At 59.0% G+C, this 23,242-nt stretch overlaps 9 protein-coding genes across 9 annotated transcripts; all 9 read right to left on the bottom strand.

The window, feature by feature from the left end:
• Window positions 1–2,409: 2,409 nt before the first annotated feature.
• LINJ_21_2240 (beta tubulin) lies at window positions 2,410–3,741 on the bottom strand (the record flags this gene model as incomplete). The annotated part of the gene is made up of 1 exon (XM_001465447.1): window positions 2,410–3,741. One exon carries the CDS (start codon window positions 3,739–3,741, stop codon window positions 2,410–2,412), a length of 1,332 nt encoding a protein of 443 aa, XP_001465484.1.
• A 3,942-nt stretch (window positions 3,742–7,683) lies between these two features.
• Window positions 7,684–7,923, bottom strand: LINJ_21_2230 (conserved hypothetical protein; the record flags this gene model as incomplete). The annotated part of the gene is made up of 1 exon (XM_001465446.1): window positions 7,684–7,923. The coding sequence occupies one exon, from the start codon at window positions 7,921–7,923 to the stop codon at window positions 7,684–7,686; it is 240 nt and encodes a 79-aa protein (XP_001465483.1).
• A 677-nt stretch (window positions 7,924–8,600) lies between these two features.
• Window positions 8,601–11,642, bottom strand: LINJ_21_2220 (conserved hypothetical protein; the record flags this gene model as incomplete). The annotated part of the gene is made up of 1 exon (XM_001465445.2): window positions 8,601–11,642. One exon carries the CDS (start codon window positions 11,640–11,642, stop codon window positions 8,601–8,603), a length of 3,042 nt encoding a protein of 1,013 aa, XP_001465482.2.
• A 719-nt stretch (window positions 11,643–12,361) lies between these two features.
• On the bottom strand, window positions 12,362–13,756 carry PEX14 (putative peroxin 14; the record flags this gene model as incomplete). The annotated part of the gene is made up of 1 exon (XM_001465444.2): window positions 12,362–13,756. The coding sequence occupies one exon, from the start codon at window positions 13,754–13,756 to the stop codon at window positions 12,362–12,364; it is 1,395 nt and encodes a 464-aa protein (XP_001465481.2).
• A 1,410-nt stretch (window positions 13,757–15,166) lies between these two features.
• LINJ_21_2200 (20S proteasome subunit alpha 5, (putative)) lies at window positions 15,167–15,901 on the bottom strand (the record flags this gene model as incomplete). Its single annotated transcript, XM_001465443.1, has 1 exon — window positions 15,167–15,901. One exon carries the CDS (start codon window positions 15,899–15,901, stop codon window positions 15,167–15,169), a length of 735 nt encoding a protein of 244 aa, XP_001465480.1.
• An 805-nt stretch (window positions 15,902–16,706) lies between these two features.
• On the bottom strand, window positions 16,707–16,985 carry LINJ_21_2190 (putative 60S ribosomal protein L37a; the record flags this gene model as incomplete). The annotated part of the gene is made up of 1 exon (XM_001465442.1): window positions 16,707–16,985. The coding sequence occupies one exon, from the start codon at window positions 16,983–16,985 to the stop codon at window positions 16,707–16,709; it is 279 nt and encodes a 92-aa protein (XP_001465479.1).
• Window positions 16,986–17,571: 586 nt separating this feature from the next.
• Window positions 17,572–18,966, bottom strand: GAA1 (putative GPI transamidase component GAA1; the record flags this gene model as incomplete). The annotated part of the gene is made up of 1 exon (XM_001465441.1): window positions 17,572–18,966. One exon carries the CDS (start codon window positions 18,964–18,966, stop codon window positions 17,572–17,574), a length of 1,395 nt encoding a protein of 464 aa, XP_001465478.1.
• A 1,446-nt stretch (window positions 18,967–20,412) lies between these two features.
• On the bottom strand, window positions 20,413–20,976 carry LINJ_21_2170 (putative vacuolar ATP synthase; the record flags this gene model as incomplete). The annotated part of the gene is made up of 1 exon (XM_001465440.1): window positions 20,413–20,976. The coding sequence occupies one exon, from the start codon at window positions 20,974–20,976 to the stop codon at window positions 20,413–20,415; it is 564 nt and encodes a 187-aa protein (XP_001465477.1).
• Window positions 20,977–22,514: 1,538 nt separating this feature from the next.
• LINJ_21_2160 (putative vacuolar ATP synthase) lies at window positions 22,515–23,078 on the bottom strand (the record flags this gene model as incomplete). The annotated part of the gene is made up of 1 exon (XM_001465439.1): window positions 22,515–23,078. The coding sequence occupies one exon, from the start codon at window positions 23,076–23,078 to the stop codon at window positions 22,515–22,517; it is 564 nt and encodes a 187-aa protein (XP_001465476.1).
• Between the last annotated feature and the right edge of the window lie 164 nt (window positions 23,079–23,242).

Genomic DNA, 23,242 nt, shown 5'->3' with positions numbered 1-23,242 from the left:
CNNNNCCTAACCCTAACCCTAACCCTAACCCTAACCCTAACCCTAACCCTAACCCTAACCCTAACCCTAACCCTAACCCTAACCCTAACCCTAACCCTAACCCTAACCCTAACCCTAACCCCCCGTACACCGGTACACCCATACACTTGCTTCCCTGGTGGCGCGCTCTTCAAAGTCTCTCGTTCAGGAAACAGGATATCAGAGCTGCAATGCGTGCCCCTTGCGTTCACTGCGTGTAAAGGTGCTGGTCGTTAAGGTGTGTGCGTCCCTGCTTGCGTCTCCGTGTGCCGCTACTGCTGCATCCGCTGCCACTAGTGCTGCTGCCGCTGTCTTCGGGTGTTGTGTCTATTCGCCTTCCGAGCACGGCAGGTACAAGAGAGTGATGGGAGCACGTGCACGCGCCTCTCGCCAGAGCGCTGTCGACTAGACCTTGGGGATCCTTGGACACCGACGGGCACTCGTTGCACAGCAGCCGTTTGGACTTCTCGTCCTTCACAATCGTCGGGAAGCCGCCCACCATAGCGGCGAAGCGGCGGTCAGGGTCGTCGTCGTTGCGCCGGCTCACCTCACCACCAAGTAGCTTGCCCATGGTGGCCTCGGCACGCAGCTCGTGGCAGAGGCCCTGCGTCACCGTGATGCCCTCAGCCGGTCTCAGCTCGAGCATGTGGTCCGTAGGGCACACCCTCTCGATGCCCACGCAGTGCACACGTAGCTCCTCCTTGGTGCCCATCGCCTCGCGCCCCTGAGAGACTCTGGAGCAGCCTCTTGGCCGGCACGCAGCCGCCGCGGTGGATAAGGTCCTCCCTCTTCTTGCAGTGTAGGTGGCGAGGGCAGGGCTGGCCCTCCCCCACAATGAGCTGGTCGCCATTGCGGGCGGTGGTGAGTGTGGGGCCGCACTCGCGGAAGTGGCTGCAGCCAAAGTCGGTGATGGCCCAGCACAGCATGTTCTCGCGGATCTCGTCGCGCTCGCACCCCTTCGCCTTCCAGTCCCCCCGGGCTCCAGTTGGAGAAGGGTCGGAGGCTGAAGGGGCTCTCTGCGACGAGTGCCTCGGCCTCGCGCACGGCCTGCTTGGCCTCGGTGTGCCTCATGGCGAGCTGAGGGGCGATGAGAGAAAGAGGGGTCAAGGGCTACCGGGCCGCAGGTAGGCATGAGATGAAGGGGGACGTGTACTGGGGCAAGCGGCGGTGAGTTTGATGCCTGTGTTGTTGGGTGCGTGCAAGGTAGAGCGAGAGATGCGGAGATGTCGAGCACCACTAGCATGGTGTGTGCTGTCGCGGTGGAAGTGGCCACGTCCAAGGGTGCCAAAAAGGAGCAGATGCACACATGGGGTGCAATGGGCAATCGACGAACCTTGAAGGAGAGAGCAGAGCAGGCGGTAGTAGGGACGCGGGATCAAAGAGAAGCATGGGCACATTCCTGTGGGCGTGGGAGGAGGGGGGCGCAGCGCACCCGACAGTGTCGCGCACCGAAGATGCGATACAAGGCACAGGCGTGCCAACACGCACACAGACTCACAAGAAAAAGAGCATGGAGAGACGCCCATGGAGCCCCACTTACGAACAAGGTGGAGGAGGGGAAAGGGAAGGGTGCAGAACTGCAGCCCTCGCGCCACCACCACGGCTGCGCACGCACGTGCGTTTAAATAGTTCGATTTCACTCCGTGCAAGCACGCGCACACATACACACACACGCGAACAGCAGCACGCGAAGCGCACACAGAGAGATGCGCGCCGCACCCACTTCCAGCCGTGTGTGTGCAGCTTGCTCCCTTCGCACGCTCGTGCCGTTGCTCGAGCCCCCGCTCCGTGCCGCGGTGCGCGCGTGTCTCCCCTGCAGCCACGCGGAAGCGAAATCTCGCAAGCAGGGAGGTGGCGACGACGCGGGGGGGGGGGGGGGGGGCACAGACAGCAACACAGGCGGTGGGCGCGCGCACTGCGGCAGACCCGCGCGGCCGTGCAGGTCCGGCGGGGGTGCGGCGAAGCCACGCGAATATGAAAAGACAGAAAGGCGCAAAATGAAGCATCTGCTGTCGGCATCTTCTCTTCTTGCCGCCACGGAGAGGGGGAGGGAGGGGAGGAAAAAAAGGAAGAGAAGGGGGGATGCATACACATGAGCACATATGCGCGCAGAGGGAGAGAGGGACGTGTACGCGCAGACGCCGTTCGCCCTGCCCCCTCCCCCCTTCCCTCTCCTATCCACTCCCCGTCACTCCGTCACAGACGTGCAGGTCGGTCCCACACCCACCCACAAGATAGAACAAGCACAAGAAACCGAAATGGCGTACAGGAAGACAAACGAAGAAAACACGGAAAGAGGGAGAGGGAACGAGGGAGGTGTGCGTGCGCCGCGGGGACAGCGGCCCTCGCGCACACGCAGACACGCCTTCACGCACCTCACTCACTCACAGTCTAGTAGGCCTCCTGCTCCTCATCGTACTCGCCCTCCTCCTCGACGGTGGCGTCCTGGTACTGCTGGTACTCGGAGACGAGGTCGTTCATGTTGGACTCGGCCTCGGTGAACTCCATCTCGTCCATGCCCTCACCGGTGTACCAGTGGAGGAAGGCCTTGCGGCGGAACATGCCCGTGAACTGCTCACCGACGCGGCGGAACATCTCCTGGATGCAGGTGTTATTGCCGATGAAGGTGGCGGACATCTTGAGGCCCTTGGGCGGGATATCGCAGATGGAGGACTTGATGTTGTTCGGGATCCACTCGATGAAGTAGCTGGAGTTCTTGTTCTGCACGTTCAGCATCTGCTCGTCTACCTCCTTGGTCGATATGCGGCCGCGGAACAGCGCGGATGCGGTGAGGTAGCGGCCGTGGCGCGGGTCGGCGGCCTGCATCATGTTCTTGGCGTCGAACATCTGCTGCGTCAGCTCCGCGACGGACAGGCCGCGGTACTGCTGCGAGCCGCGGCTCGTCAGCGGCGCGAAGCCCATCATGAAGAAGTGCAGGCGCGGGAACGGCACGAGGTTCACGGCAAGCTTGCGCAGGTCAGAGTTCAGCTGGCCAGGGAAGCGCAGGCAGCAGGTCACGCCAGACATCACAGCGGCGACGAGGTGGTTCAGGTCACCGAACGTCGGCGTCGTCAGCTTCAGCGTGCGGAAGCAAATATCGTACAGCGCCTCGTTGTCGATGCACATGGACTCGTCGGAGTTCTCCACGAGCTGGTGCACAGAGAGGGTCGTGTTGTACGGCTCCACAACGGTATCCGACACGCGGGGGGACGGGATGACGGAGAAGGTCATCATGATCCGGTCCGGGTACTCCTCGCGCAGCTTGGAAATGAGCAGCGTGCCCATGCCGGAGCCCGTGCCGCCGCCGAGGGAGTGAGACAGCTGGAAGCCCTGCAGGCAGTCGCAGCTCTCCGCCTCCTTGCGGCACACATCAAGCACGGAGTCGATCAGCTCCGCGCCCTCGGTGTAGTGGCCCTTGGCCCAGTTGTTGCCAGCGCCGGACTGACCAAAGATGAAGTTGTCCGGGCGGAACAGCTGGCCGTACGGGCCGGCGCGAACGGAGTCCATAGTGCCGGGCTCGAGGTCCATCAGCACGGCGCGCGGCACGTAGCGGCCTCCCGTCGACTCATCGAAGTAGACGTTGATGCGCTCGAGCTGCAGATCCGAGTCGCCCTGGTAGGTACCAGTCGGATCGACACCATGTTCGTCGGAAATCACCTCCCAAAACTTAGAGCCGATCTGGTTGCCGCACTGGCCGGCCTGGCAGGAAACGATCTCACGCATGATGGCAGAGTGGCGAAAGGCGAAAAGAAAGGGTATGCTTTGTGTGGAGGAGGGGGGTTGGGGGAAGGTTACTGGTCGGTGTGTGTGTGTGTGTCACGCGCGCAACGCCGCGCAAACATATTTCCGAATGTCGGGTTGTTTCGAGACCAGGAGAGACGGGGGGAGAGAAAGCGGGGGAGATGGGGTGTGACACAGATGGCCGCCGCCGGCGGAGGTACAGGGGTCTAAAGGGCGGCGTCCCTCGAAGCGGGGATGGGGAAGAGGCAGAGACACGGCGCAGCGGTTCTCGGTGCAATGCGCACCATGAGAGCGAGAGAAGAAAAGCGTGCAACAAGAGTGCACACACCACATGGAGAAATGCAGCCACTGCTGTGCGGAGCACGCCCCTGTCTTGTCGTCCGCATCAGTCTACTGCATCCCGGGCGTTGTCGTCTCTCTGTGTAAGGACCGGTCTCTTTGCGTGTGTGTGTGTGTGTGTGTGTGTGCATCTCTACATGTGTTGGTGCGCACGCGTAAAAGAGTCGCACCGCACCCAACGAAAAGAGTTCCGTGGCGTTGTGTCGCAGGCACCTGCGACAGTGAACACGCCTGCACAAGTACAGAAGACTAAGGAAAATAGGAACGAGGAGGAGATCGGCACGCAAACTACTGGGGCGACGCCGGCTCACCTGTCCATTCCGCAGATCACACGCCAGCAGAAACGCGGAGAGAGCCACGATCAGCCATGGATGAGCAGCACACAAAGGCAAGCGGAGCAACACGCAGCACCTAGTACTGCTTAGTGACGCACACGCACGCAGCCCCATTCCCGAAGCACGGAGTGCTCGTTGCGCAGCGCCTCCCTCAGCGATCATCGACCGCAGTGCAGAGTCACAGGGATCACAAGCAGTCTCCTTCCGCCGCAGTGAAGTCATAGCGCGTGAAGTCGTACCCGCTGAAAGCAACAGGCCTCGGTTATCTACGCATGGGTGCCCTCGAGGCTCCACCATCGGCCCTCTCTTTAGTTAGAGCCTGGCGACCGATGATCTACTTCACTCCGTGGCAGACTGCTGTACGTAAGCCAGGGAGGTCTTGTCCCAGAAGTCGAAGCCCCACACAACGACGGCGAGCCCCTTACCAACACGGCGAAGTCACAACGGCAGTCTTCGACCTCCCTGAGGGGCCCGGTGAAGCAGATGGCCCCTACGCCACCGCAGCAGCCGGCCCCGGTACGACACCAGGAGGAGGCTCCGGTGCGTACGGCAACGGTGGGAATCCAGAAAGCTGCGATTGCCAGACGCCTACTCCGAGAGGGCTATACGGAGGTCGGCGCAGAGGTCGTAGGCCGAGCGCCCGAGGTACTGTTGCCGAAGAAAGAGGTGAACCGACTACTCTGCGGGAACGTAGCATAATACGCTAACGACCTGACGATCTGGGTAGCAGCGTCCTCACCATGGTAAACGGTCGGGACGATGCAGTGCATGCCGTGCATTATTTACGCCTGGCAAAGCGAAACAGGGTGCGCGTGCGCTCAAAGACGGAGGGGGATCTGGCTAGCGGACGCGAAGAAAGCGAACCGGATGAACCTTGCGCGCCCCTGTGCCTTCCGCCTGGCACCAGGCCTGTTGATCGTAGAGCCGGCACTACAGGCAGGAACCGGCGACTCAGCCATCACGGATTCATGGCTTGTAGCAATGGCGCGACCAAGGTTTTTCATTCGAGTATCATGCCGAGATCGCGCGGCGCCGCGTCGAGGTCCTTCTTGTCGACACGCAGTATCGCACCCGGCTCCTAAGCCCCCGCCTTTCCTACATCTCTATGCGTGCAGTGGCTGCGACCCCTGTCCGCCAGTTTCCTCCGATTGTCTGTGCAGCGATGAACGAAGCTATCCGCGTCGTCCTCAAGCGCGTTTCGACGCGCATATGCATGACAACTACGTGCACAACTCTGGCCATGCACTCGGAATCAGCAACACTGGAGGCGGGCCTCCACTCCTCGAACTTCGAGGTCAACAAGCCTGGACTGAGGCTGCAAAGACGGCTGTGGATGCTTTCCGAGAGCTGGGCGGCAGGAGGCAAGTTGCGGCCAGCTGTCAGCCGCCGTCGGTCGAGCAAAAGTCACATGGCGCACGAAGATGCTCGCCGTACCAGCCCTTCCACTGCGCGGTACTCTCCCGCGATACCACGAGACATCAGCCAGGGAGCTCGCGTTGGTTGCGCTTTGCACAGACTTCCTCACGACACTCTGCCTCGGGGACCGTGTGGTTTGGAAAGGCGATGAAGTGAGCCTAGCACCTTGCCGTCCGCTCAACGCGGTGCGACTCTGTAGCACGGACACCGCTGAGCTCCCGCTCTGGACAGGCAGATTGGTGAGGTCGGGAGCTGCCTACGGGGAGGAGGCGTATGTGATAGTGAGCGGCAAGGAGGAGGCACTCACCCGAAGCACGAGGCTAGAAAAGAAAGCGTGCACCTACGCTAGGAAGCGACAGGCTCTTTTCTCACGATTGCACACGCTGGTGGAGTACGCAATATCCAAAGCAATCCATTAGGCCCCCTCGCATTGTGAAAGACTCTCGACCAGCATTTCAGGAGTCGGAGAAGGGTCCGCTCCGCCGGGGGGGGGGGCACAAGATAAAAGCTATCTGGCCCCTCATGGCTCGCCTCCCCGCGGCGAAGGTTTTCATGGTGTGCATCATCTCACACACGGAGAAAGGCCCTTTGGCCACCGGGTACAACGACGCTGTCATGCACCTCAATGTCTGCGAGGGGAGAAGGTGGCGGAGAAGGGGGAACCGGGGGAGACCACGCCCCCGTCATGGTCGCAAGACATCGCTCGCCCCGCGACCTCGTCAAAGGCGGGGAAGGCGGTCATAACCCTGGAAATGCAGCAGACTCTTCGGCACAAAGTGCTGGGAAATGGTGCCCCCGGTACCAACATTCAGTCCCGCCAATTCACTCGTGCCCAGCAGCGCCTTCTGCTTCAGCTTCAGTTTGGTTTATATACGAAGCCGGGTGAATGGAACGACGAGCACCCCGACGAATGCCTTCGTTTCGAGATCACCATTGACCGCCCCTCGTCCGCACCTGACATGGTGGTGTCCGCTATCCAGCATCTCTCCTTACGCACCCGTCATTCTACGACACTCGCCTTGAAGACTCCTGTGGGACGCGCTAGAAGCCGCATTTCCGCACGCGAATGCATTCTTCAATGAAGTCTCTGTGGCTGCCTCGGCACTCCATGGTAGCACCTGAGCAACCAACAGCGTTAGGATAGCACCGTTGCTGATAAATCCGGGGCAGAAACATTTCCGCTGCATTATGTGTTTCACGAGAGGGAAAAGAAGGTCCTGTCCTTCCTCTTCCTAAAACTCCCGCCGTCAAGTACCATCTCCCTGAGTCGCCCGTCTACGCATATCGAGGTTTTCCGCGACAAGGTGGAGGAAGGGGGGACTTCGGCCAAACCCCGCGCAGATGCCAAATAGGAGGTGGTAAAGGAGCAATGTTCGAGAAGGGAGGTGATCGATACAGATCCGCACTGGTCACTTAGCCGCAAGCGAAGCGTCGGTGCAGCGAGTAAAATGCGGCCGTACGAGTTAGTGAAACGGAGGTGATGGCGATAACAACGGGGCGGGTGTGCGCGGAAGGAGACACAACCCGAAGCACGCACTGCACCCGACAGCGTAACAGGACTATTCCAGGGAAGACGCCAAAAAAGAGATCGCCGAAGGAAAACGGAGGCAGGCCGTGGCGCACGCAGCAGTGGGAGGGGGTTCTCTCTCTTCCACCAATGTGATAAGTCGATGTTGTTTGCTCAAGGATCGCTCCTGCAGTAGCGGTGACCTTTTTTTTCGAGTTTGCGCGAACGTGTGTGCATCTCTCTCTGTCTCATTGTGTATTCGTGGCGGGCAAAAGGAGGAGATACGCAAACCAAAAAAAAAAAACAGCCGACACGCACAAACGGCGCTTACGACGGTGGCGGCTTCGCAGATATGCCCAACGCATGAATCGTGCCTGACCGCAGCTCCTCGCCAAAGAGATCGTTCACCATGCGATGGCGCTGAATCAGTGGCACGCCGGCAAAAGCTGCAGAAACGATGCGCACGTTGTACTTGGCATCCTCTGCGCTGACCTCCGTCACCTCCAGCTCCGCCGGCTGAAAGGCTTCCTGAATACGCGATACGATAGTGCTTTGGATGCTCGGCATTTTTGCGGATGAAACACAAAAGTGACTAGCCCGTCACTGAGTAGGGTCGAACGGTGTGCAGAGCAAGAATCCGTTATTGATGTGTATGGATGTCGCCGTTTCCTTATCCAATTCACCCCCCCCCCCCGTGTGTCGTCGATGTACTCGATCGAGCGAAGGTAGGAGGAATAGGCAAGGAGGGGATTGAAGGGTGGAGCGAACGGCGAAAAGATCTGCGGTGCCAAGTTCGTAGAGATGCGGGGCGAGGGTAGAGAAGGGAGAGCGTGAGATCTACAAAAGGAGCTTACACAATAGATGCGTCTTGTACGTGTACGAGTGCGGGCGTGGGGGGGGGGGAACCAAGTGTTGCTGCCAGTGCTGCGCATTCAACGCTGTACCGTCTCTCTCCTCTCCAACAGCAACACTTCCATATAGTCTTGTTCCTTGCAGCGTGACACAGAGAGCTGCAGGCGATCTGATGATGTCGCCGGTCTATGCATGCAGACTGAAAAGTAAAGCAAAAAAAAAGGAGGCAATCACGGCGCATGGAGAAGCCATGTGTCACGTGTCTGTATAACGAAGAAGGGGGGTTGGCGCATGTGCAGGTGTACGTGCGTTGCAGTGACTACCCTTGCTGCCCCCCTACCTCCCTTCCTCCCAATAATGCGCCTTCTAATATCTACCGCTCCCACTTTCTCTCACGTGCTAATTTTGCCGTGTACTCTCGACATGTAGCGGCTGTAGAGGAGGCGCCCGAGCTCGCGCAGTTGCCGCTTTTGGGCCCTGTCCAGTCTCTCCCGCTCGCCGGCAGGGAACGCTCGGGAATCTCGCAGCTGAGCGCACACGAGCAAGACATCGAGGGAGGGTGCGTGCAACTTGCACTGACTGTCGAGTGGGCGATTCACGTCGCAGGGGGTGAAGCATGTAGCAGCCGAAAGGGAGCGCTGTGATGAGGCAGCGGATCCCTGCGGAGATGCCCTGCAGGAGCGTGCCGGGTCCACGAGAAGATCGCGAAGAGCCTCGGCAGCTCTGTCTAGTTCCTGCTTGTTAGCCACCGGCCAGTCCTCGACGTTTCGGGGAATACTGCTCGTCAAGCACTGTGCCGCTGGAGCAGCCTGCGCTGAAGTTGTCGTCGGATGGAAAGCAGGAGAGGGGCAGCCAGAGCCCCTGCCGTTGCCACCGCTACCTTTGTTTCTGGCTGTCGTAGTGTTGTCGGTGTTGCTTCCCCTGACGCGCGAGACCTCTGGCGGCCGAGTGGATGAAGCTGTTGGCATCGACGGGGTGTAAGAGCGTGGTTTGAGAATAACAGCATCCGTTGCGGCAGCACTAGACTGCCTCGGCGACGCAGACGGCGGCACGCTGGCACGCCCGCCGCTGCGAAGCGGAGGAGACGATGAGGGCATAAAAAGTTGGCGAGAGCAAGAAGTGGTGCAAGGATGTAGCCGCTCCTCTGCTGCGGATGCTTCCGCGGCTGCGCTTTTGCGGCGCTCCTCCGCTTTTTCCGCCCGATACGCCTCAAGCCGTTGAGCCTCCTGTGCCCGCCAGGCGGCTTGCAGGCGCTGCCGCCGCTTCTGTTCGCGCTGCTTGTCCTCGAGAGAGGCCTGCTCCTCCTCCAGCTCCTGCTGCCTCTGGGACAGCTGCTTCGCCCTCGCGTTGAGAAACAGGCGGTCGTGTGTCGGTCCGCCCCGGTGCTCTGCATTCATCTTGTCCACGATCATGGCACTCTTGGGGTTGAGGCAAGGACGGTGTGTCAGCTCGCCCAGTGCGGCGGACGCCTCACCGATAGGGGGACGACGACGCCACAGCTCCGCGATAAAGGAATTGTCCCCCGCATCATTGACAAAGGCGTCAGCGAGTTCTTCGACGCTCCACTCAGTTTTGGTGGGGCTGTGTCGCCGTAGCACGGCGGACAGCGTCGCCGCCTCTTGGGCGGCTTGACCCTGAAACGTAGACAGCACGGCCATCGAAAGAATGTCGGCGTCGCAGAAGTAGCGCACCCACCGGTGTAGACCACGCAGGCGGGCTTGATGAGCCAGCTCCGCGGAGCTTGCGCTTGTCTGCGGGTGGAAGGGGCACGGGTCTTTCTCCAGCTGAGCAGCGGCGCTGCGCTGCTGCGACGGAGAGCGCGGCTTTGTCAGGCGCTCCACCAGCGCTCGAGGGTCCACGCAGAGGCGACGGTGCGCCTCCGAAGAAGCTGACAGGAGTGCGTCGCGAGCCGCCGCGATGGCGCGTTGCCGCTGCTGCTCGAACGAATAGAGCTCTGCGATGTGCGCATCGATGTGGCGCTTGCTCCGCACCACCGCCGGTGACGCCGTCACCAGCCGCGCCTCTTCGATAGCCTGCTGCCGGTAGAAGTAGTCTCGGTACAGCCGCTCTTCCGGGGGTGGCTCGGCACCGCGGCGCCCGCGGCACGCTCGGACGATCATCTCCGACGTGTGTGAAAGTCGAGGGGTGTGGCGGTGCGCCGCATGTGCCGGCTCATCCGGCAGCTCTAGAAGCTGGAGGCGGTACCGCAGCTGCGCAGAGGAATCGTGGGCAGCGCCGGCGCTGTCGCCGCTGCGCTTGAGCGCGCGGACGCGAGGAGAGATAGTGGGGCGAAACGTCGCCTCGGCCAGGGCGGCCTCCTCCAACTTCGCACGCATCGCCTCCCGCTTGGCCGACGCTCTTCGAAGCCCGTTGATGCCTCTGTCATAGAGAGCCGTAGGGTTTGTCACGCGGACGCAAGTGACGTACTGGCCATCCTTCTTTTTCATATGGCACGTCCACTGAGGCACCCTTGTGTGGGCCCCGCCCGACGATGGGCTCCTCGGCTCAGCATCCCCCGACTGCCGCTGCGACTGCGGCTGCTGAACCTCCGCCGCTGCCGGTGCTGGTCTCGACTCCTTTGGCGCTCGAGTAAAAGCTCCACATGCTGCGGCACCATCGTGCCCGTGGCCGAAGCGTTTGCATGCCTCAGGGAGCGTCAATGACTGTGCCGCCACAGGGGCGGGTTTCGACTCGGGCACAGTAGCCACGACAGCAGAAGAAGCAGGACTGCCGGCACACGGCTGTGTGACCGGTGCAACATGACTGCGAGACTGAGGCAATCGCCGCCTCGAAGAGTCTCCTGCCACCGTCGCGTCGTCCATCTCTTTTGGAGAAGGCGCTGCAGCGTCTTCGCCAGCGGCAGAGCGGCCTCGAGGAGGCGTTTCCCTCGCTAGGGATGCGGCAGGTGCGTGAACAAGTGGCTCTTGGGAAAGTCGATGTTGGGCGCCGGCGGCCGCCGTCGCGCCACCGCCGCGTTGACGGAAAGGTGCCAAATCAGCGGAGGACGACGAGCGAGACGACTCATGAGGCATCGAACGCTCATCTCTTGCACTGCTGTCCACTGTGGAGAAGCGTTGCAGTTGCAGTCCTCGCTGTTTAGCGACCACATCTGTAGCGGTCCCGTTTAGCACATCCCCAACAAGAGGTGCGCCGCTTTCGACCCGTGGCGCGTATTCAGCATTCGCGGGAGCAAGGTTTGATGGCAACCCCATGTAAGATGACAGATTGTGCGAGTCGCCACTATCATCTGGAAGACCGGAGGAGTCGATGTTGCTCCCGCTGCCGAATCGAGGGCGGCTGGTTGGATGAGGCGCTTCCGCGCCATCGCCGGAGGAGGAGGAGGAGGAGTCTGCCGTAGCAAAACGTTTGATGGTGACGGCAAACGGTCCCTCTCCGGAGGATAGCACAAACTCCTCCTTGCGGGGTGAGTCCATCACAGAGGATATGAGTGACGGTGTGAAGAGAAACCTCGACGTTGGCACGCCTTCGTGTATGTGGAGGTGAGAAGTCACCTCTCCGAGTTCACCAAACAAGGGCAGCGGAGGTTAGAAGGATGAACATGGAGACAGAGAGCGAGGCTTCTGAGGATCGCTGAAACAAGTCGGGTGAGGTGCAGCGTGTTCTCTGTCGTTCTGGCAAGCAAATCATCGCACGGCCGTTCTTTGCGCTTTCGTAAGCGAACCAGTGCAGCACGTTGAATCGATTGGTGGAAGCGAGACTTCGGTGATGGTCACTGGGACGTTCACGTCACTGTGGAAATGTTCGCGTACATATAGGCTGCCACAAAGAGCCGTGAGCCAAGCTCTGTGCCCACCGCGTGGATGCAGTCGCTGTGTTCGTCAGGATGCCCTTGATCATACTACTATAGTTGCCGAGTTACAGAGAGGGACAGAGACCTTTGTCCTGAGAGTAGAATGGCACGTGTGTGGTTGAGTGTCTTCTGGTGGCAGTGGCAATCGACCTTTCCACCTTACCCGCGCGTCTCTCACGCTCCCGCGTCCATCTGCCGTGGCAGCACGTTCCTTTGACGCCAAGACACAATGGCGTGCACACAAACACACACACGCACTCATACGCACCTCTTGCAGGCGAACCGGTGGAAAGCAGAGACAAGATGCTCTGCGATCGTGGACACGACAGACCTACAACCGGCTTAGCCAATCGACATCGGAGTGCCGTCACCTGCCTTCGGCGGCTCTGCGCCGCCGATGGGAAGCAGGGGCGCAGCCACCTCCGTGACAGTAGCGACAGGAGCTGCGGCATCCGCGTACGGGGTGGACGCCGCAACGACAACCGGGGGTAACTCAGGAGCCGGCGCAACAGCGGCGGCGGATGCGGGTGCAACCTGGACAGCCTCTGTGATGGGGTCCGGCATGGCAGGAGCGGCAGTAGCGGTCGCTGGCGCCTCGAGTGATGGCACGACGGGTAGAACGGGCACCACGTCAGAATTCGGCGCGGATGCGCTCGTCACCGATGTCACCTCTGGTGAATTTCGCGCCTGCTCGCCCTCCGTCGTCACCGATGGGAAGTACGTCGAGGGAGGCCCAGGGGCCGCCGCCACTGCCCCTTCCGCTGTCGTCTGCGTCGCCTCGCCGACGGCAGAGCTCTTCTCCCTCTCCAGCCTTTCTATATCCTTCTTGAGACCGTCAATCTGCTGTGTGAGGCGATCGTTGGCCCTACTCAGCTGCTGCTTGTCCGCGCGGATCTTCGCCGCGCTCACGGCGAGGTCGGCGCATTTTTTCCGCTCATTAGCCAGCGCCTCCTTGGCCTCGTCCAGCTCCGTCTGCAGCCTCTTCACCTCCTCAGTGAGGGCGGCTGGTGAGGCAGCCGACACACTTGGCTCAGCAGCGGCAGCCATCGGTGGTGGTGGCGGCAGCGGAGGCACACAGCCACGCTGCGGCGTTGATGACGCATCTGTTTCGCTCCCCGAAGACGCGATGTTGGCGGAGCGGGGCCGTGAGGAGGACCCGCGATACAGCCGCGACTTCTTATCCGTCTTGCGACGAAATTCGTAAGGGGAGTACCGGTTGAAGAGTTTGTACGCAGAAAACCCGGAAAGCATGGCGGCGCCGGCGCCAATCACGACGTCACGCCAGTCCACTGTCTTCGTCTGCCGCTCCACCTGCGGTGGTGGGGGCGAGTGAGGAAACAGCGTTTGTGTGTACTGCGGACCTGGCGTCATGGTCACTGGCGCGTTTTGCCGCGCCGTCTTGAGCTGTGCAGAAAGAGGGGTGGTACACGCTGTCGCCGTGGCACCGGTTGGTGCTGCGTTGGCGGGCGGGGCACGAACAGAGGCAATCTTCTCCGCTGTGACTGTCCTTCCTACCTTGGCGAGGGCGTACTTTATCTGTTCATCTGGCACGCCTTTACCCTTGAGGAAACGGATCTGCGACTCGACCGGCGAGCGCCGCACGCGTGAATCTTGCAAGAAGCGGATGGCGGACTGAACCGTTGTATCAGCGTCCAGTTCCGACGAAGACGGCTGCTCTGGCTCCGGCAGCGGAGCTTCCAGAGCTGCCTGAGGCTGCGCCGGGACTTCTGCCGCCATGCTGTTGTTGTTTTTTGTTAGAAGGTTGAGTTGAAGTAGCGGGCGAAGCGTCGGTGTCACTGCCGTAGGGTAGTGTGGAGGGCAGGGAGGGAGACAGGAGCGGGAGAGAGGCAGCACACTGAGAGAGAGCAGGAGAAAGACACACTCAAGAGGAACGCAGGTTTATGTGCAAAGCAAGAGCAGCACGACAGAGAGAGAGGCGCTCCCGCTTTCTTTGTTGGAGTAGAGCGAAGAAGGAGAGGAGTGCTGGTGTGCGGTGGTATTAAAGAAAGAGCGACTGGAGAAAGGGAAATGGCGCGCGCCATTAAACCGCAGTGAAAGGAAGAGATAGAAAGGGGGATAGCGTGGCCGCACCGAAAAGAGCAGAAATGCGAGAGACGGAGAGGAGAAAACGCATTGCTTGACGAATGGAGGCCCCCAGGCAGCGCCACGACATCTGCTCACCGCACCACGCACTAAGGTCATGTCGGACAAGTCCCCGCATAAGGCAACAATGCAGGCTGCGTGAAGGATGGCGCATGGACTCTGGTGATGAGATGAGTCCTACATTGCCCGCCACAGCTTGCGCCGGGTGCGTTCAGACACCCCAACCCTCACCTCCTCCACGAGAGGAAAAACAAAACAACGCACGTGCAGCGCATTCAGTGCAGATGGACGTATCTTCGCCCGTCTCCTCTCTCCTGCTGTCAGCTGCAAGTAAATAGTGCGTGGTTTTCACGGTGCGCGCTGGCCCGGTCCTGACGGCAGATTTGCTCCTCGGGTGTGTCCTTTTCGGTTTTTCGCTTGTTTCCGCTATTCTTCCAGTCAACGAATACCATGGCCGATTCAATGGCTGCGTGCGAGAGAGAGGCGCGCACACACATACATACACAGACAGAGAGAGACGCATACACAGACGACACATCCACGCACAGAGAGTGGATGGAAAGCGCCACAACATGAACGAGAGCACAAAAGGGAAAAAAGGGAGATAAACAGACAAAGGGCATGAAATAGAAGAGGGGAGGAACAGAGAGTACCACCAGAGCGACGCCACATACGCAGCCGCTACTGCTGCACACACGCATACGCAGCAGCAGCAGCAGCAGCAGTAGCCCCAAGTTGTGCGCTTCCAGCGAAGCAGGGGAGATAAGAGGCTAGTGGAAGAGGACGAGACCAACGACGTGAAGCACGAAAACGGGAAGAGATGGTATTGATAGGGGAGGGAATAGAGAGGGTAGGAGACGGCGTTGACGATTCAGCGCTGCTTCCCCTCCTTGGTCGTGCATCGGCCTTGGAAAGTGCGAATACAAGAATCAGCGCAGCTCTTCCCCTCATCGTTTTTCTATTCTGTGAATCCTACTCTTCACAGAGGAGTGGGGCGATCGTCGACTGCTACATCTGCATGTTCCATTGGTTGTCTTCCATTTCTTACTCCGGCATGCGACTCATGATTGCTTTGATTTCTGTGGGTGTGTACATGTGCAGCTTGCCGTCGTCTGCCCGCACTACGGCCACCTCTATGTTCTCCGGCGACAGCTGGTCCTCCATCACCTGCTTCAGAATGTCCACCGCGAGCGTCTCGCCCTCCTCCAGCGTCATGTTGCGGTGGTAGCGCTCCGTGAAGACACTCTGCGCCGCCTCGGCACCGCCACCAATGGCTTGGGCGTCGTAGCGCGTGTGCGTGCCGCTGGGGTCTGTCTGCCACAGCTGCGGGCCCTTTTCATCTACGCCGGCGATGAGCAGCGACACGCCGAACGGGCGTGACATCAGCTTGCGCTTGCCACCGCTCTCACCAAACTGGATCGACAGGTCGCACGTCGCTAGCGTGCAGGACTCCACGGACATGGGCTCGTTGTAGGTGAAGCGGTGGTTCTGCGACTCCACGCGGGCGTGCTCGACAAGGATGCGCGCATCTGCAACCATGCCGCTCATGACAGTCGCAATGTGGCTGTCGATCTCCATAATCTTACTCATGCTGGACGGAACGACCAAAGTCGATGGCACGCGTTTCTCCGCGGCAAGAACGACGCCCTCGGGCGTACGGATTCCGAGGCTGGTACTACCCAGTTTGATGGCCTCCACAGCATACTCGATCTGGAAAATGCGACCCTCCGGGCTGAAGGTGTTCACGCCGCGGTCGTACTCAGACTTGGAGGTGAACATGATTGGATGGCGTGCACGCGTGCGACGAAGAGAAGAGACGGAGAGAGGGGGTGCCAGGGCGGAGGGTTAGTATAGGCGGGGTGTACGTGTGTGACACACACGGGTAGCTAAGCGCAGCGCACGCTGGACTCACGGAAAGCAGGGATGAAAGCACTCAGAATGCAAAACCGAGAAGACTAGAGAGAAACGTCAGGCCGGGAAGACACGACGAGAAAGAACGCAAATACCTCCTTCTTGGGGGAGGGGGGTTTCGCACACCGGCAGTTCGCACAAGCGGGGGCACAGAGATGGCGAGAGATAAAGAGGGGGAAGGATGGAGAAAGATCAAGGTGGCGTACGAGAGACAGAAAAAACGACCGACACTCAGACGAGAAAAGGAGCCGGAGCAGCAAGATGCTTGCATGTCTGTGTCATGCACAGATACACAGCGGCACGCTTGTGCTATTGGGCCACCGCCACCCCACACGTGCGCATGCACAGCGCCCTCTTGGCGGCGAAAAGGAAGCCAGTAGCGGGCCATCTGTGCCTCTGTTTGTGTCCCTGTGGGCGGGCGCTTTGCGTGTTCAGCGCGGCTCTCCATCCCTGTCCGTCTCTCGTCGCGTTCCTCCTCACATGAAGCGTCCATGAACAGCGCACACGCTGTGTCGTTGTGGGAGGGGGGAGAAGGGCAATACACAGCTTGGCGCAGTTCCTGTCTATACTTCTATGTGTTGCGTTTATTTGTTGTCTCGGAAGGGAAGAAATGAAAGAAGAAAAGGAACGGCACCGTGAAAAAAGGGGAAGATATGAGCATCGGCCTACGACGTTAAATCTTGGCCAGCTCGCGCAGACGGCGGACCGTGGAGCGGACGGTGCTGTTGTTCGGCGTGCTCAGGGTGTACGCACCACCGGCAACCGTCTTGCTGCAGCCGTCGCAACGCCAGATGCCGACAGCCTTGCGGCGGAATGCAAACTTACCGCAGAAGGAGCAGAAGTGCTTGGCGTGCTGGGACACTTCAAGCTTCTTCGCGCGCTTACGCGGGTTTGCGCCGTAACGGGTGCCATAGCGGCCCATCACGCCCATCTTCACTGTGCGCTTTGCCATCTTGCTTCGTAGTAAACCTGCGATTTACGTGCCCAGAAAAGTGCATGGTTGTTGGATAAGCGAGTGAATGGAAAGCAGGAGAGCGTGTGTGTGTGTGTGTGTGTGTGTGTGTGTGTACGGAGGGGGAATGGGGAAGGGGGCAGACGGAAATGTGCGAGGGAAATGGGAGAGAGAAGAGCCATGCATATAGAAAAGGCAGGCATACATCAATGCAACCGTCCGTCCGTGGGAACAAAACAGGCGGCGCTCGACAGGAAAAGGAGAAACACAAGGAGCACATGTTCAATGCCTCTCGCAAGTCGATATGAGGCAGAGCAGACGAGCTTCACGAGAGAAGCACGCGCTCCTGTACGCACGTGAGACGTTTGACAGCCGAAACGGTGGATAAAGAAATGAAATGTGAATCTTGCGCTCATTCTCATCCTTGTGACACCTATCGCTGACCAACAAGCTTCCGTGTGCCTTAGCGCTACAGATTAGTTGCTGGCGCTACGTTCTCCCGTTTCTTGGTGTTTTGTGCTCGGTGATGGTGATGGTTGATGGCAGTGGTACCGCGTACGCGGACGGAGCGCAGAGGTAGCGGCTCTCAAGACAGCAAGCACAGGAGCCGGCTGCCAATCCACACCGCGTTGGGGTAAATTACAAAGCTCACGAACAACTCGCTGATGCCGTCCACACCAAAGAGTGGCAGCCGGAGGTGGTAAATGAAGTAGTAGGCGAGCGCCGACGATACAGCGGCGCCGACAGCCATGGCGGGGCGGTTCTGAAGGGCATTGTGGATGAAAGAGACCTGGATCGCAGCGGCCGCCCCAGCCACTAAGCCGCACGCCGGCTGCAGGATGATCAGAAGGCACAGCGCTATCGCGTTGAAGCTGAGCAGCATGCCGCTATTGACATGGCCCATGAGAAGCCGGAAGAGCAGCGAAAACGCGGCCGACGCCGCCGCTACTGCCCCCCAGCCAGCGACCTGAAACACAGCCGCAGCCGCAACAGGTGTGAGCAGCAGCGTCACGAACAGCGGGGTAATGCTGATGCCACGCAGCTGATACTCGGAGTACGTCGTGGAGAATATGGAGGCGACGAACAGTATGATGCAGAACTGTGCGTGGTCGTACTCGACGTAGTGCCACAGACTCACGGGCAGCCACACAAAGGTGGAGTGGTGGAACTTTTCCTCCAGACCGTTGAGGGAGACAATGATCTGCAGCACCAGCTGGGCGAACGCATCCGGCAACTGTGAATGTGGAAACATCGAGCTCGCCATGTACAGTGGGTCGGAGGATATTGCAATGGTGTTGATGCTGTGAGATGGGATGATGTGCCACGGCTGCGGACGAGTTGGAAGCTGCACAGACGCTTCAAGGTAAGCCCAGTAGTGCCAAAAGCCGGCGTGAGCATCATCTGTGGAGCGATGCCGTCGTTGGCAGAGGTAACTGGGCAGAAACTGATTCGCAGCGGCAAACTGAGCAGCGGTGTTTGTGTAATCCTGGTTGGGCTGGATGCCGTTTGCCCCGAGAGTGTCTATGCAGATGTGGCGGTTGTACAGGGTGGAAAGATTCAGCACAAGTGCGGCGCGGGTGTACGCCTGCGGCACCGGCCACTCCTCGCTGCTATTCACAAAGTAGAACTGCACGTCACAGGCGAGGCTCTTCCTGCGGCGGATCACCTCGATCAAGGCATTGGCGAGCGAGACGGAGGCTGGATAATCTGTGTTCACATACACTGCCACAATCTCGGACCCGGGAGAACGCCGCCCCCGCACTAGTCGTTGTGGCCAGCGCACCGTGGGGTCGAGGTACGCGGTCACGGAACCGGCGTCGGCCGACGGGAACATTTGGCCGATCGCGTTTTCATCGATGTATATCTTCCGCGTGCGCAGCACGGGAAGAAGGCATAGCAACCCAATGCCTAAGACAAGAAAAAAAGGCGCCAACTTCCCACCATGGTGCCGAGCACCGATGAATATGGCTCTGCGCAGCATAGTCGCATACGCACGCACACGAGGAAGTCACACCCTGTGAGTGAGAAGCTCGATGACGCGCCCGAGGACGAAAAGGGTATAGGACTACGAGAGAAAAATGATGTAGGCGCGTGCACGCCTCCGAGCCCGTGCAGCAGCCGAACGAAAAAGGATTGGGAGCAGCGGCGACAGAGATAAGAACAGGTGAAAGAAAAAGGCCCCGCTTGACGCAACCTGAAATTCCCCGCCTGTCAGGGGAAGTGGAAAGAGGGCAGAAGGAGCGGGGGCAAGGACCAGGTGCTACGCCGCTTGGCAAGACAGGACCCAACAATAAAATGGAGAGTAGTAAGGAAGGGAAACAGATGACGCATGATGAAGTGCATGTGTGTGCATGTGTGTGTGTGTGTGTGCGGCAGAGAAGCGACACATCTTCTGGCCGCATGTCACCCCAGAATGTGGGCACAAGCATGCGCACGTGTGTGTGCACGCACCTCTTGTCTCTCTCTGGTGTCAAGACCTACATGGAGACGAAAACAAGCCAAGGAGTAGAGACGGGCGCGCACACGCAGTCAAGAAGGGTCCGCGCTGAATGGCAATCACACAAACCCGCTAGAGGGGGTGGATCCAAGCAAGGGTGTGGGATGGCGGCCCTCAAGCACACGTCGCCGATGGATCACGTGACAAAAGAAAAAAATAACATGTTCGGCAACTGCACACCGCACCGCCTTCATTCAGCGCGCGTCATGTTTCTTTCTTCTAGCGAGGGCTGAGAAACGCGCCCGTCACGTGCGCGTACACACGCAATGGCTCCACGTCGCCCCGTCTGCGGTGTGTGTTCAATGGCACACGAGCTCACAAAAGATTGCACGCGCATATAGACGCGCGCACCCTCGGCTGCACCTCAGACGAGGCGACAAAGCGACAACGAGCCGACCACAAGGCACGTTGTGCTGGCTCCTCGTCTCATTCTGCACTTTCCCCTCTCCGCTTTTCCTCGCCCGCCTTTTAGGAAGAATGAAGTGCCAGCCACACCACCTTTACTACCAGCGCCGAAAACCAAAAGCCATCAACAACAGAGGCAGGGTGGGCATGCCGACACACGGCAGCGCGCCCCTCACCATCTCCAGTGGCAACAGAACTGAATGGGGAAGGCAATAATAAAGACACACACGCAATTTCCCCCTTTCTTGTTCGAGAAGCAACCAGACACGCACGGAAAAGGGGGCATCAGAAAAGGCAGAAGGACTCGTCAACGAATGAGCTGGCGTCCGCAAGTATGTCTCTGTGTCCGTGTCCGTGTGTATGTGTGTGTGTGTGTGTGCGTTTGCATGTGCAGAACCGCTGGTATCAAAGCATGCCTTCATGGACACTTCCTGATTGCACTATACGCAGAGGGAGCTCTCGGTAGACAACCTGCACTAAACTGGTCTCCTTTGAGCAGACTCATACACATACCAGCTGCTACGCTTACTGACAACCAGCAGCCACCTTGCCAGCCGTGTTGTTCATCAGAAGCGCGATGATCAGGCCGTACAGGCCCAGAGCCTCCGCAAAAATCAGCATCAGAATCATGGCGACAAAGATCTTCTCCTGCTTGCCGTACGCGCGCACAGACGCATCGCCCGCAATCCCGATCGACAGGCCGGCCGCAAGAGACGACAGGCCGGCGGCCAGACCAGCGCCAAAGTGCAAGTAGCCCGCAAACGCGGAGTACGAGTTGTCGTCCGCCTTGATGTTGTTGTTGATGATCACGGACACGATCAGCCCGTAGATACCAAGGATGCCAGCCATGACTACCGGAACGATGCCACGCATGATGCGTTCGGCGTGCAGGATGCCCAGGTGCGCAACGCCGACGCCGGACTTCGCCGTGCCGTAGGCAGAGCCCAGGTTGGCAAATATCAGCGCGGACGCGCAACCCATCGAGCCGAAGAACGCGGACGACTGCGGGTACTTGTCGCTGCACGACACAGCAGCGGCGCCGCCGAACAGCGCGGCAGCGGCCACGACACTTGCGATTTGGTACTTCATGGCTGAAGGAGTTGACCTTCTATACGACGTGTGAGCGTATGCGTGTATATTGCTGTGGAAGCTGATATGCTCAAGTACCACTTAAAAGGGCAGAGAGGGGAAGCGAGGCGGTGCCAGACTACTAAGACAAACTGAACGACCGCGTGGCCCAAAGGGTATTAGAACGCATAAAGGTGAAGGAAGCGAAGGGGAGAGAATAAATACACGCACAAAGAGGGGGAGAGTGCGCTTACATGAGGAGGAGTGAGCACACAAGAGACGCGTCACACGCGGAGAGAGAAGAAGCCAGCCTCGGGGAGTGGCTGAAAAAGAGGCACACATGTGCTCAATTCTATTTCCAGCCACAGAGGCTTCTCTACTCAACACTCAGGACGCCCACCAGGACGAAAGCGTGTGTCCAGGACGAGTAGGTGCACAACGTGCGTCGGCTGCTCAGGCGTGAGTGTACGTGTATGTAAGTAGGTGTGCGTGCGTGTATGTGTATCCGCCTCTACCTGGTTGTATACTTAGACTAAGCGTCTCGTTCACTTTGCAAAAGATACATCATGCCCCACCAAGGCACACCTCACGTGTTCCTGTATGCGTGCGTATACCCCTCCGTTGTTTTCTGCTTTTTCTTCGCATCTCGTTTCGTTTGCCTACTTCGGTCATTCGAATGGAGAACAAAAATAGAGAGGGCGAGATGTAGACGCCAACAGCCCATAAAACGTACACGAGAGGCACCGACACCTAGATAGAAGCTAGTACGATAAATATTGTTGGCAAACACACACACAACGACAACCAACAAGAGGAATAAAATAGCCACAAAGAGAGGGAGAGAGCGAGGGCCATACTTAGCCACACACACGCGTACCTTCTTTACGCGCGCGTCTCTTCATCCCCGTTTTCGTCCCCTTCGCCTCCCTTTCCCCTCTTGTCTCCCCTCTCTCTTCCATTCTGTACGATCGACACGTTGCGTAAAAAGGGGGGAAAGGACAAAGAGGTGGTGGTGGATGGAAGACCGAGAGAAGCCACCAAGGGAGCACACAATCCACAAAAAAAAACCGACATCGAAGCACATTAAGGCATTCTTTTCTTCCTTTCACCACCAAAAAGAAAAAGAGATATAGAGAGATTAAAGAACACAAGTACACGTCAGTGGGCCGCCGTCTGCCTGCCTACCGACGCATGTGTGGTTGTCGCTCCTCTTCTTGTGTCAGAACACATCGTGTGCAATGGCAACGAGAGAGACCCGCTGTAGGGGTGGCTGGAAACGGCCAGGAGTGAGCAGGGACGACGGGTGTGACCGACAAAACTAGCACTGCCGAAAAACATAATGTCATTTAATGTATCGCAGCATCACCATCGCTATCACTCGCGTACCCAAATACCCACCAACAGAGGAAGAGAGGTGTCGGTCATGCACAGCGCACCCTTGTGTGCGCTCAAAGGCACACTAACACTTGAGACAGAGCGACACGAACCCACATCAGCGGTCATGGAAAAGCGAGCACGAAACACACGCTGCGCAGCAATACACATACCAGCTGCTACGCTTACTGACAACCAGCAGCCACCTTGCCAGCCGTGTTGTTCATCAGAAGCGCGATGATCAGGCCGTACAGGCCCAGAGCCTCCGCAAAAATCAGCATCAGAATCATGGCGACAAAGATCTTCTCCTGCTTGCCGTACGCGCGCACAGACGCATCGCCCGCAATCCCGATCGACAGGCCGGCCGCAAGAGACGACAGGCCGGCGGCCAGACCAGCGCCAAAGTGCAAGTAGCCCGCAAACGCGGAGTACGAGTTGTCGTCCGCCTTGATGTTGTTGTTGATGATCACGGACACGATCAGCCCGTAGATACCAAGGATGCCAGCCATGACTACCGGAACGATGCCACGCATGATGCGTTCGGCGTGCAGGATGCCCAGGTGCGCAACGCCGACGCCGGACTTCGCCGTGCCGTAGGCAGAGCCCAGGTTGGCAAATATCAGCGCGGACGCGCAACCCATCGAGCCGAAGAACGCGGACGACTGCGGGTACTTGTCGCTGCACGACACAGCAGCGGCGCCGCCGAACAGCGCGGCAGCGGCCACGACACTTGCGATTTGGTACTTCATGGCTGAAGGAGTTGATTTCTTTGCAAGATCAAAAAGCAGCCGACAGATGCGGAGCAACCGTGGAAGTTTTTACACGAAAGGAGAGTAGGGAAAGAGGGGAATGAAGGGAAGCCACGAGATCAGAGAGCTGCTCTCTGTGTGAGAAGGAAAGGGGGTAGAGGCGA

The sequence above is a fragment of the Leishmania infantum genome, chromosome 21 (genome assembly GCF_000002875.2).
Source record: "Leishmania infantum JPCM5 genome chromosome 21".
In the NCBI taxonomy this organism is placed as follows: Eukaryota; Euglenozoa; class Kinetoplastea; order Trypanosomatida; family Trypanosomatidae; genus Leishmania; species Leishmania infantum.
The sequence above is the reverse complement of the archived record's forward strand: the minus strand, read 5'-3'. Positions and strand labels throughout refer to the sequence as shown.